This window comes from Microtus oregoni, unplaced genomic scaffold (genome assembly GCF_018167655.1).
Source record: "Microtus oregoni isolate MIOR12 unplaced genomic scaffold, Mior012 000086F_ref0000336, whole genome shotgun sequence".
Lineage (NCBI taxonomy): Eukaryota > Metazoa > Chordata > Mammalia > Rodentia > Cricetidae > Microtus > Microtus oregoni.
The window spans coordinates 1,131,314-1,145,001 of NW_024544552.1; the positions used below are offsets into that span (position 1 = coordinate 1,131,314).

Consider the following 13,688-nt stretch of genomic DNA (forward strand, 5'->3'; position numbering starts at 1 on the left):
AGTGAGAATGCTCTCTCCTTCTCAGAACAGGTGACTCTGGAATACACATGCAGTGGGAAGAATGGCTTCTGTCCTTAGGATAAAACTGAGGCTGCTAAGTGCAGAAGAAACACTGAATCATGGAATGAAGAAAAGTTGAAGATTGAACATGAATTACTAACAAATCAACATATACTGCCACTTCTTTCCTAGGAGATTTTGTGGAGGATTTTCCTTCCTGAATAGTACACGAATTTACCAGTCCCTAACAACTGTGTTCTCTGGGTTTATAACACTTAATTCTCTAACATCACTGTGTATGTGTGCACATGCACACATGTTTGTAATTGTGTCCAAAACAACTAAAAATGAGTAGTTTATCTCATCTCCAGAGATAAAGAATAAATCCTGAGACCATTCTTCAAATAGTATTCTTTGAACCAAGGATGGTAGCCCCAGCATCTCATACCTATCCACGATTCCACCACATCTGCCTTCCAGTTAAACTGCTGGAAGGCATGGTCATCGTCCAGTTGTGACTTCCAAGCAGCTAATGCCTTGGTCAGAGAAGTTGTGTTTTCATTCAAAATTTGGATCTTGGTAGAAACCTTATCCTTGTTTTGAGTTTCTTCCTGTGATACCAAGGTTGAAAGAAGGAGTTAGGCAGACATGCTGAGTGACTAGAAACGTGATTCTTTGGTACCAGTAAAAAGCTCTAAATTCCTTTTCCAAAATACCCAATTACTACACTCTAGGTCTATTGCAATTATTCCATCCCTGGTATGTATTCAAGAATGCCCATTCTAGCATTTGCACAATAGTGGCATATTTGTTTACTCAAGTGTGATTTTATTTATGAAGCTTCTGGAAGACACAGAGTAATCTCCATTTAAGGGATCAATGAGACGATGTAAGGATAATACAAACAAAAAAAAAAGACTTGAAAATTATTAGGAGGTTCTCATGTTGCCTTCTTCTCAAGAAGTCTAGCAGACAATGAATTTAAGGCTCTTGGGATACTCTATGGATGTATGGGCTAGTTTTATGTCAACTCAACACAAGCTAGAGTCACTTGGGAAGAGGTAAATTGAATTGAGTAAATGTCACACCCAGATTGCCCTATGGGTAAGTGTGTGGGTGGCATTTTACTGATTGCTGATAGGTGTGAGAGGGCCAAGGTCACTGTGGGTACAAAACAGGCTAAGAAAGCCAAGGGGGGCAAGCTAGTAAGCAGTATTCCTTCATGGCCTCTATTTCAGTTTCTGCCTTCAAGTTCCTGCCCTGCTTGAGTTACTGCCTGGAATTCCCTCAGTGATGGGCTGTTAACTAGAAGCTTACAATGAAATAAACTCTTTACTCCTCAAGCTTCTTTGATCCTGGTATTTATCACTGCAATGGAAAGCCTAACTAATATAATAGTCAAAACTAGTTTTAAGATTTACAGAGATTGGAAGAGATTCAACAATGTATTTTTATGGAAATCTGAAAGGGGCACATATAAGGACTTAAAAAATTAGTTTTCAGAAAATATCAATTGAGTGGGCAACATCCTGGTGGAGAAAACAACTGAATTCTGCTTTGAGGAGGTTAATAAAAGTCTGTGTTATGGGCTGAGCATGGTTGAGCACTTCATCAAGTCCAGCATTTAGGAAGCAGAGGCAGAGACAGAAACAGAGCCAGGCAGAGTTCTGTGGGCCACCCTGGTCTACACAGCATTTTCAAAGCCATCCATGAGTTACATGTAATTTCAAAAGAATCTCTATATAATTCTTTTTTTATTACTTTCTATAGGTAATTTCATCACTATTCTTGTTTCTGTATTTGGACCAAGTGCTTTGAGAAAAGGTCACAAACCCCTCAGAACTCACCTTACTAATGATATCCTCTCCTTGTGCACACACAAACCCCTCAGAACTCACCTTACTAATGATATCCTCTCCTTGTGCAAACCCCTCAGAACTCACCTTACTAATGATATCCTCTCCTTGTGCAAACCCCTCAGAACTCACCTTACTAATGATATCCTCTCCTTGTGCAAACCCCTCAGAACTCACCTTACTAATGATATCCTCTCCTTGTGCACACACATTTTGTACTCGGGTCTTATGCACAGCAAAGTCATTCTCCACAGCTTCATGCTTCTTTAGCAAACTCTGCATGAACAAATCAGCAAAGACAATAATGTTCAAGAATGGCCAACCTCCATTCATACGCAAGTCCACAGTATGTTATTCGATGGAGCTGGCCCAGTCCAATTAATGAACTTGTTGAGGGTGCACTTCCTCTGCAACAGCTCTATTAAGTTCCTCTTAAAAACTCTTCCCTGTCAGCTGGGCGGTGGTGGTGCACACCTTTAATCCCAGCACTTGGGAGGCAGAGGCAGGCGAATCTCTGTGAGTTTGAGACCAGCCTGGTCTACAAGAGCTAGTTCCAGGACAGGCTCCAAAACCACAGAAAAACCCTGTCTCAAAAAACAAAAACAAACAAACAAAAAAAACCCAAAAACTCTTCCCTGTCAAACAGGGTAATCTCACTGGAAGGAGTGACTGGTTTCAGAAATACTGTTTCTCATATCCCACATAGTTCTAAGAATTGTTCTCTTTTTATTTTGGAATCAAATGATTGGGGTGAAAAATGAGGATTTCTCTACATTTAGATTCACACAGCTCTCCAGCTTTGAAAAATATTAAATATTAAGAACATCTTAAACTAAGAACTCTTCCTAAAGGCAGGAGTTAAAGAGAACACAGTTCTCTCAGAAATTACAGAAAGAGAAGTGAGGATGGGGGCCTGAATAGTGCTTCTATCTTCTTATGAAATTTCCTCAAAATATTTATGCTGGCCCTCATCACCTCCGTTTACCAGTGCTACCACTTGTCATATAGGCAACTTATTAATACTTATTATTCCTATATAACATAGTAATGCAAGCTAATTAAACAAACATAATGTCTATACTTTTTCTATTTCCTAACTTCAAAATAAATTTCAACATATGAAGTGATTATGCATCAGAATAGATGCTTATTCCTTTTCAAATAATATAGGTTACATTGTGATTTTTATATCATTTATAAAAAAATATAATGGAGATTTGAAAGTTAACTCATATTGTAAAACTGAATGCTTTTTTAACTTTGAATTGTGTGTGTGTATACCATGAATATTGCTTGAAATAAAGACTCTTTAACGTTTTCATTTCTATTTCCAAATGACATGTAAGAAACTAAAATATAAATAAAATAAAGAAAAATAAAACTGATGTCACAAAAGAGAAAGGATCTCCAAAAATAACTACCAACAATTAGATGAAAATAAAACACACCCCATTGAATAGATAGATGATTCCTTGGAATGTAAACCTACCGGGAGTAAGGCATTAAGAAATACAAAGTCTGGACAGCAGTCAGAAATTAGAAAATGTCAGTATAGCAAATCCTGGGACCAGATGTCTTCACTGACTAATTCAACCAAACACTAAAATAAATAATGCAAACCATTCCTAAACTGTTGAAAATGTAAGAAAAAAGGACATCTCCCCCTCTTCTATGAGGAAGGCCTTACAGCTGTCAGGGTCAGATGAAGACACCGCAACAAAAGAAAGTTACAGGCCAAGTTTCCTGAAGAACCGAGAGGCTTTTGCTGTGCTGACGTTTTCTGATTTCTGACTACTGACCAGACTTTGTATTTCTTAATGACTTACTCCCGGTAGGTTTACATCTCCAGTAATCCATCCACCTATGAGATGTCGTGCACACTCTTGATTAACTGAGAGGCAGACTCTTCAAAAGAATGCCTGCAAACTGAATATGCTGGGGAATCAAAAGGCTTTTACAGGAGGACAAGTGGAATTCACACCTTAGATGTCAACGTGTCTCAGGTACACAGGTAAACAAATCGATACATCACATTAAGAAAAGAAATGAAAAATCACATCAGATCTCAATCAGTGCTAAAAAACCTCTCTTGACAAAATTCCACAATTTTTCCACTATAAAAATTTTTGACAAAATAGAAACATTGTATTACCTCAACACAATAAATTCCACATATTAAAGTGTACACAGCTAATATTGTACCAAAGAGTTTATAAAAATCAAAACAAACTTTCCCTTTAAGATCAGGAACAAGATAAGAATATTCACTTGTTGTACTTTTATCCAACACAATTCTGGAAGTAATAACCAATACAATTAGGAAAAAGAAATAAGATGATCTAAATAAGAAGAGAATAATGAAAATAGTTTGTTTGAAAACTCAGAAGCTGTAACATGTTAAAAACTCTATACTTCATAGAAACTGTGAAACCAACAAATCTAATAGAAAAAATCAAAATAGAAAGTAACACACAAACACCTCATTTCTATATATTAATAATGAACTACATGAAAGATGAATTTAGAAATTATTTCTTACATAAATCTCATAGAAAAACAAGGAAATTCCTGATCATAAATTGAACCAATAGAATCAAAAACGTATACATTGGAATTTAGATAATACTGATGTAAAAGTTATAAACAATGAAAATAAATAAATTAAATTCCCACTTTTTTTTTTACATTAGAAGAATAAAAATTGTTAAATCCACATATAATATGAGGAGATCTACGGATTCAATATAATCCTTATCAAAATTCTTAGGAATTCAGGTTTTACAGAAATAATAAAATCAATTCTAACACTCAGATGGAACAAGTAAAGACTAGCAAGAATCAAACCAAGCCTCAGAAGAAGACTAGTACTGGAGATCAAATGCCATGATTCAAAAGCATGTCACAAAACTATAGTAATGAAAACAATATGATACTGGCAAGAGGAAAGACATAAGTCCGCAGAACAGAAATAAAACATGCAGTCAACTGGTCTGAGTGGTCTCAAAAATACACCACAAAGAAAGTATAGTCTCTTCAACAAATGTTAATTGAAATCCAGTATCTACCACTGCATAAGAAACAGATAAGCTCTAAAAGATTCTAACTGGAAAAATCCACTTTTTGCCGGGCGGTGGTGGCGCATGCCTTTAATCCCAGCACTCAGGAGGCAGAGGCAGGTGGATCTCTGAGTTCGAGGCCAGCCTGGTCTACAAGAGCTAGTTCCAGGAAAAAAAAAAGAAATTCCACTTTTAAGACAGAATATTAATGGTAATGCACTTCTTATATTTGTAAGCTTTAAAAAACCCATTTTCACTATAAAAAAAGAAATAGATCAGTTCATTATTTTAAATAATAGTCTTAAAAATTCAGGTCAAATCTATTAAAGACTTAAATATAATGATGAAAAGAATCTCACCCACACCCGAGAGAACACATCCAAACACTTGCTTTGGCAGTTGCTGCATGTGTTTTACAACAAAAGCAGAGACACAGGAGCCACAAGTAGAGAAGTAGGAAAAACCTCATCAAACTCCAAAGCTCTGTGCAGCCAAGGGACCAATCAACAGAGCTGAAGCAACACCTGCAGAATGATGATAAACCATTTATCTTATGGGGGTTAATTTCCAAAATAGCCAATGAACTGCTTTAACTCCCCACTGAAATAAGTAAGTAGAGAAATAAATGACAGGAATATTAAAAAGAAATGCTCAATGGTTTAAAAATAAGATAACAATCTGAATAAAGCTTCTTCAAAGAAGACATAAACAGCTCACAGGTGTATAGCATATCTATTCATGATGACTGTTCAGGAAGGAATGGAATTTAAAGCACATGGGGTATCTATTGCCTCATGCCTAGGAGGATGGCGACTGACAAAAGCAAAAGGCGACACGTGTTACCAAGGATTTGGAGCCTTGGAGCCATGATATGATGTTGGCAGAGATGTAGACTAAACTGCTTTGAGAAATGTTATTGATACTGCTCAAGAAAATTTAAGTAAAATGTCCATATCATTCAGAAGTACATTTATTGTATATCACCAGGACTTTGAAAAGACATTGGCCTTTTTATGTTCGGTGCAGCGTTCATCGCAACTCACACATTTATGTGTGCAAAGCAATCTGAAAGTCTAGAGTAGTGATTCTCAACCTGTGGGTGGCAACCGCCTTGGGGCCGAACAACCCTTCCACAGAGGTTGCATATCAGATATCCTGCATAATAAAATAATTACACCATGATTTGTAACAGTAGCAAAATTATAGTTACAAAATAGCAACGAAATAAAAATAATTTTATGGTTGGCGTCATCACAAAATGAAAAATTGCATTAAAGGGTAGCAGCATTAGGAAGATTGAGAACCACAAGTTCGATGTAGACATAAAAATGTAGTACAGATTTTGATATACATATAAAACAGTTCATCCTTATGAAATTATGAGAGAGAAGTCCTTATAATTCATAATGGCAAAAGATCAACATTGTATAATTGTGCCAAGTAAGATAAGTCAGCCAGTTATTTAAAGGCGTTCTGCATGACTTAATGTGTAGGGGAAAATGCACAGACTCAGAGTAGGATGGCAGTGACCAGGAGCTAGGAAGGTAAAATATCCTGCTGCTAATGATTCATCACAACTTTCCATCAAACAAAGAGAATAAGAGCTTTGATACACACTGCACCTATATTCACCAATAATATTTTGTGTATGTATAGTTTTATTAAGATGACATATTTCATATGAAATGCTATTACCAAATGAATATGAAATGAAATTACCAAAACAAGGAAGTCATCCATGTAGAAATGGATACAGGTGGGAAGAGACATTTCACTGTGGAAAATACGTAGTTCTCAAACAAAAAACTACCGTTAAGGAAATGCCCATTAAAACCTCAGCACGATATCATTGTCCACTGCCTAGAGGAAAGTAAAAACAATGACGACATACAATGCTGGTGAGTACGTGGAGAAGCTGCATGACTTATGCATGGGTGATAAGAGTGTTAAATGATCAACCATGCTGGAAAACCGCTGAGCTTAATTTGTTGTTGCAAAACTCAGCAGGTGTGAACACTCACAGAGTCCAGCCATCCAACCCCTGAGCATTTGTCTCTGAAAACATTCACTTAGATGTGCTCAAAAATTGTGCAACGGTTTTTAAAATAGAGCTTTTCAAAATGGGCAAAAAGTACAACAACCCAGAAGAGTGGGTAAGCTGTAGTACATTGCTATATTAAAGCTACTCAGGAATAAAAGGAATGAGATTTGTTGCACATAGCGACCTGAACTAATCTCTAAAATATGCTGTATAAAAACTTCAAACATCTTCAAAAGTTATGAATATGTATCTCCTATGTTTTCACATCCATTCTGTTCTTGTTTTAAAACAGCAACTCTTCAGCCTATGGCTCCATATCCATCCTTTTGTTGCTGTATCAAAACAGCAGCTCATCTAGCCCGAGCTAGATTTGAACTCATCATGCTTATCATGCCTCAGCCTTCCAAGAGCTGAGATTGCAGATGTGAACCACAATGTTCAGGCATTCTTGAAATGACAAAACTATGCAAATGTAATAGCGGGTCAGATATGGTGTCATGAGACTGTACTTCCAGCTACTTGGAAGTCTAGGCAGGTCGATTATATGTTGAAGGCCTTCTTGGGCTAACAGTGAATTTAATACCAACATGGGCAACTTTATAAAAACTTGTCTCAAAATTAAAATAAAATGTTTGGGAATACAGTTGTGATAGAGCACATTCCAAGTAAGTGTTAGGCCCTATTTTTAACTTCCAAGATGAAAAAGTTATCTACATCGATATCATCTATATCTATTATCTCTCTAGCTATCTATCCATCTATCATTTATGTACCTCTCTACCCACCTGTTTTTCTAGAGAGAAGATCAAAAAAGTGAAGAATATCAGTTTGAGGGGTGAAGAGATGGGTCAGCTATTAAAAGCTAGACTCACAACCAAAACAGCAAGAATAGCAGTTTGAGGTGGAAAGAATTGGTAAGAGTTATAGAAGAGGGACCTTTGTGATGGTCATCTTGAAAATGTAAATATTATGATACTATATTGCAGCTATTTTAAAATGGTATATACAATTAGATGATGTTCAAAAAACAATTTATAGTTTCTCTGAATTATTAATTGTAAAGTATGTCAATCTTTGGTTTTCAGTATCGGAATTTGACAGTGCACAGTCAGGCACTAAGCACTTGGGAGGCTGCTTTGAAGACTGACGTGAGTTTGGGGCAGCCACTGTTGTTACATGAACAGTCTCTGCCTCACAGAACCAAAACCCCAAAACAATTAATAAAGCTTAATTCTTAGAGAAGCCTTTGGGAGTATTTGATACGGAACATTAAAAGGCTAGAGCTTGCACAAAACATGTTACAAAATATGTTTTGAACTAAAATGCTGATAATTTGACTCATTTGCCCCTCAGAATTTAAATGCTTTCCTGCAATTCTCAGTCTTCCTTTATGACCTCACGTTGACATGAACCATCTGCACACAGAGCTTTTAGCAAAGTCTGCGTACGTAAGGCTATGAAACACACTCAAAATCATGAGAACATTATTGTTCTGTGAAGGCTTTCTCTACAGTTGCCAAAATATACATTCACTAAAGATCACACCCAGAACTCATTAATTTCTTTATTCAAAAAGCCCAATAAAGGTAACTTAAAAGGATGTCTCTAAACGTGGAACTATTCTGTAAAGAAGCATTCTAAAATTCTTCTTCCCCTAAAATTATATATTTTGGAATCTGTAACCAATTCCAGACAAATGAGTATTAATTTTTTTTCAGATTAATGGAACATTGCTATCTGAGAGAAACTTTAGAATCTATCTACCTATTATCTATCTATGTATCTATCTATGTATCTATCTATCTATCTATCTATCTATCTATCTATTATTTATCTATCTACCTATTATCTATCTATCTATCATCTATCTTTTATCTATCTATCTATCTATCTATCTATCTATCTATCTATCTATCATCTATCTATCTATCTATCTATCTATCTATCTATCTATCTATCATCTATCTTTTATCTATCTATCATCTATCTATCTATCTATCTATCTATCTATCAATCTATCTATCTATGTATCTATCATCTATCTATCTATCTATCTATCTATCCATCTATCTATCATCTATCTATCCAATATCTATCTATCTATCTATCTCTATCTATCTATCTATCTATCTATCTATCTATCTATCTATCTATCTATCTACTATTTATATATCTACCTATCTATCATCTATCTATGTATCTATGTATCTATGTATCTATGTATCTATCTATCTATCTATCTATCTATCTATCTATGGACTCACTGTAAAGACTCATGCCTATAAGGAAAGGTCTTTCACCATATCTTCTATGTAGACAGTTCACAGGCTAAGTTCTGAATTCTGCTTTCATCCCTGTTTGGCTCCATAACTTGAGACAAATCAGATCTTACTCTATAATATTTAAAATTAACAGAAGCCTTCACATTTCTCTAACCCAGGAGACAGGCTCTAATTTTTACAGGTGAAAATACCATCTTCTTAAGGAGAGATCCAAATGAAAGAGATGAAACAGTTGACTCATTCTGCCTTTTCTTTACCTGAGTAGCAGCCAGTGTGTCTCCAGAATCCCCTCTGCTGACCATGGCATCCTTTTCACTCAGCCATGCTTCCTCTTCCTCTGTGTTCTCCATGAATTGCAGATACTGAAGAGACTCTTCCAACTGGGCCCCTCTGTAACAAGGTGGTCATCCCAACAGAAGTAGGAAGGGACAGGTAAACTGTGGAGCTACAGTGGGGTAACATAATTCCACTCCAGAAAAATCACTGGTTCTAAGGACAGACACAGTTTAACTGGACAAGAACATAGTCTACATCCCTATTGGTCAGTGGTGCTGATCTCCCATGACACAGGAGAGACTAGTGCTCTTGAATTTTATTTTGCAATATCATTGAAACTTTGACAAAAAGAAGGAAATTCCACCCAAACAAAAGTTTCAGGACCATGAACACTCCACAGTGAGGCAGTGGCTCTCTATATCAAGCACCATCTTTCCTCTTATTTGATGAAGGATAAGATCCAGAAAAGATCCTTGCTTTTAAAAATACTTATTTTTTTTTAAAAGTTATATGCATGTGTATATGTGCTGTGGGATTTCCCTCTGTATGCTGTGATTATCATTTATAAATAAAGAAACTGCTTTGGGCCTATAGCAGAACTGTAGGGGAACAGAGCTAGACAGGGAAAACTAAGCTGAATGCTGGGAGAAAGGAGGCAGAGTGAAGAGAAGTCATGGAGCTGTTGCCAGAGACAGATGTGCTGAAACTTTGCTGGTAGGCCAAGACCTCATGGTGATGCACAGATTAATGGAGATGGGTTAAATTAAGAGTAAGAGTTAGCAAATATGAAGCTAGAGCTAATGGGTCAAGCAGTGATTTAAATGATATGGTTTCTGTGTGATTATTTCAGGGTTGAGCAGCTGGGAACCAACAAGTGGCCTCAGCGCAACATATATGCCTGAGTACTAATGCTAGGCTGGTGATTCAAGGTGCTATAGAAAAGCATGCTGAGCAAATCATGGGGAGCAAGCTAGTAAGCCGCATCTCCTATAGCCTCTGCATCAGGTTCCTGCACTGCTTGAGTTCCTGCTTTTACTTCCCTTAGCAATGGAATGTGACATGGAACTCCAAGCCAGAATAAACTCTTTCTACTCCAAGTTGCTTTGCTTTATGATGGCAGTAGAAATATTAACTAAGTCACCACACACAGGCTGGTGACTGTCAGCCAGTAGACAGCCCTGTATTCCCTGGAACTGGAATTACAAATGGTTGTCAGGCATCCAATTATAGGTGCTGAGAACTGAATTTGGGTTGTCTGCAGGAGCATCAAGTGTTCTTAACCGCTGAGCCATCTCTCCATTCTGGTAAATTCCTCTTATTCCCTAGAAAGAAATGTCTGCCCATAGCCACCAGAGGACAGGTTCATGAGGAACTTGGTGTTTGTGCCAGAATTAATAAAATAGATGTTGGGCTGAAACATGTCTTCCAAACACCAGTCTAATTCCCCCAACACAGGACCCTCATTGGGATTTCTATAGTCCATCTCACCTGGTCTTGGCCAACTCTTTGAGCTTTTCCCAATGTTGAACAAACTGAGCCAGCCGCTCCTGGATCTCCTCCTTCCCCACAGCAGCCTTGTCTCTCAGGCTCTCTGCTGTATCCAGGACATTCTAAAGAACACATATTCCACATTATGTTATCCCATAATCTCCTCCTCTCATTTGGTCATAATTCATGGCAAGGGATTTAGTCTTTCTTTCCTAATGCCAGATTATCCATGTGCTCCTGGGACTCGGTCCTGGGACACTGGTAAAATGAAGAAAGCTAAAGCAATATCTTCTATGCTAAATGTTTCCAAATATATTGACAAACACCCAAGAAACCCAGTAGGCTACTCTTCTTGTTATTCTTTATGGGTTATTTTTTTCTTTCTCTTTTTTTATTACAATTCTTTTTTTTTAATAAAAAATTTCTACTTACTCCCCTCCTCTCACTTCCCTCCCTTCCCCGCAATCCCCATCCCCCTCCCTCTCCAGTCCAAAGAGCAGTCAGGGTTCCCTACCCTATGGGAAGTCTAAGGTCCTTCCCCCTCCCCTAGGTCCAGGAAGGTGAGCATCCAAACAGACTAGGCTCCCACAAAGGCCGTCCATGCAGTAGAATCAAAACCCAGTGCCATTGTTATTCACAGTCACGTGGGACTCTGCTTGCCAGTTCAGAATCAGAGTTATCTTTTACAGGCTTCTCAATCCACATCCCAAATGTCATGACTGTCCATTAGTGTCAGAATTAAACATTCTATGAAAGATCTTGGCATCCTGTCTAGATTCTTCTATTCAGAGAACATAAAATATGCCCAAGAGAAGAATTTCTATGAACTGAATGATGAATAGCTATGTTGGAACACTGCTTTTGCATTTTACTGTATGGATTTATCTATGATATGAAGAACTTCATTTAAGTGATTTGTGTCTCTTTAGGTCTGACATTCAATTCCTACCTGGACAGCAGGTTCATGTGCCACAAGCTCTCCCTCTAGGCGTTTGTGTTTCTTCAGTAAGTTCTGAACACTCTGAAGGTCTCTCCCATAGTCTTGGGAGCTCACTCGCAACAACTTCTCCCTGAGATCCAGAAAGAAAATGGAAAAAAATCTCCCTCTGCACTGGATTTCTTGCCTGCACACACTGAAGATGAAAACTGAAACTAATGTTTATTTTCAGGGAGGCAGAGGTTTAAAAGAATTATTGACATAAAAATAAATTAAATCTGTTTGGGGGTTACCCAGGGAGGAGGCGATACATACTCTATCCAGGCTTCCTCATCATCCAGGTCCTGGAAGAACTGGAACAAGGCATAGGTCTCTTTCAGCTTTTCATGGTGAGCAGCTGCCAAGCTCTGGACATTTTTGAAGCGCTCATTGACACCATTAATTTTCTCTTCTATCTGGTCAATATTGAAAGTCCCACTGGAGATCAGCTCCTTAGCCAGATTATTCAGCTCTTTGAGAGGGTCCTAGAAAATCCAGCATGCTTAGTGAATGAAGGAATATGTAATTATATAGACTCTATACTTCAGTCAATAGTGGTTCTATTTCCTTAACTAGATAGAAAAGATGGCTTTCGAAGACACTGATTTTGATATACATGACTAAGGGTTTCACACAAAGTAATTGGGTAAGAGGTGTATCGTCAATATAGATATCATGCCTATATTACTCCAGATCACATTTATTTCTAGTCAAACTGGCCTATCTATATTCTCTCCTGTTCTCACCACCAAGAATAACCTTCCCCACACACAGCCGTCTTCACAGTGTTGCACTTTATAGTTACTAAGCAACTGGTCAAAGTATTCAACAGTGCCCTCTTTTGTAGTATTTTTGGGCTGACTCCACAATACATTCAATGCCTTTATGCTTGTGTTCATGCTAGTGCAGCCCAATAATTATGTAATGGAAAATATTACAAGGTTCTGACACAACAAAACCAGAAAACTTTTGGCTTTTTGACTTCTTAATGTGTATCTTTGTTACTAAGTAAAACTAATTTTATATAAGTATCTGGTATGTAATCAATAGTTAATCCTGTCAGAATTTTTTTTACTGCCACAGGTCAGGCTGTAACTGGAATCCTCCATAGAACATACATATGTATTTATTGATGTGTTTCATTCTTATTGCATTCTCTCATCTGGCTTTATTTCTTTTCTTTCCTTTATAATGCTGACTTCTCTTTTCCTTCAGCTCAAGTGTGTAATTTCAGAAAGTAGTAAGTTTATTCATTAGCAAAATGATAAATAAGATAACTTTCAGGATCCACTTCCCAGAGTATGAAGCCTTTAGTCATTGGCTTCAGTGGTAAGTGATAATGACAGTCATGATGACTCTACCTCCCATGGATTTAACCTGCCTGCAATGGCTGCTGGTCAGTGATGTCAAGGCTGTATTCTCAAGTACTCTCCTAAGATAGGAGGTCGTAAATATTTCCACCCTGTCCAGAGGAGTGAGATTCCACCGCTTCTTACCTCTCGCGCCAACATCTCTGCTTCCAGTAGCTGATGCTTCTTAAGTAAGTTTCCTGCTGAGGTTAAGTCCCTGGCCTGATCTTTCATGGCCAACAAGCCTTCTGCCTGGGACCAGAGAAATGGGAAGCAAAGATTCTAGGTGAAAACTGTATTTATTTAAGGAATGTTCTCAGATATTTACCACGAAGGGTCAAGAAAATAATTCACATATAAATTA

The 13,688-nt window shown here is 37.4% G+C and overlaps 1 protein-coding gene across 1 annotated transcript in view; it reads right to left on the minus strand.

Annotated features, from left to right (window-relative positions):
* The window catches only part of Spta1 (spectrin alpha, erythrocytic 1), a 69,820-nt gene that overhangs the window by 14,061 nt on the left and 42,071 nt on the right, over nt 1-13,688 (minus strand). The window contains exons 35-41 of the mRNA XM_041643436.1: nt 13,472-13,576; nt 12,252-12,460; nt 11,949-12,069; nt 11,000-11,121; nt 9,493-9,625; nt 2,034-2,132; nt 449-611 (exon numbers count right to left, since the gene is read on the minus strand). Coding sequence (XP_041499370.1) covers nt 449-611; nt 2,034-2,132; nt 9,493-9,625; nt 11,000-11,121; nt 11,949-12,069; nt 12,252-12,460; nt 13,472-13,576 — 952 coding nt within the window. The remainder of the gene's footprint in view (nt 1-448; nt 612-2,033; nt 2,133-9,492; nt 9,626-10,999; nt 11,122-11,948; nt 12,070-12,251; nt 12,461-13,471; nt 13,577-13,688) is intronic.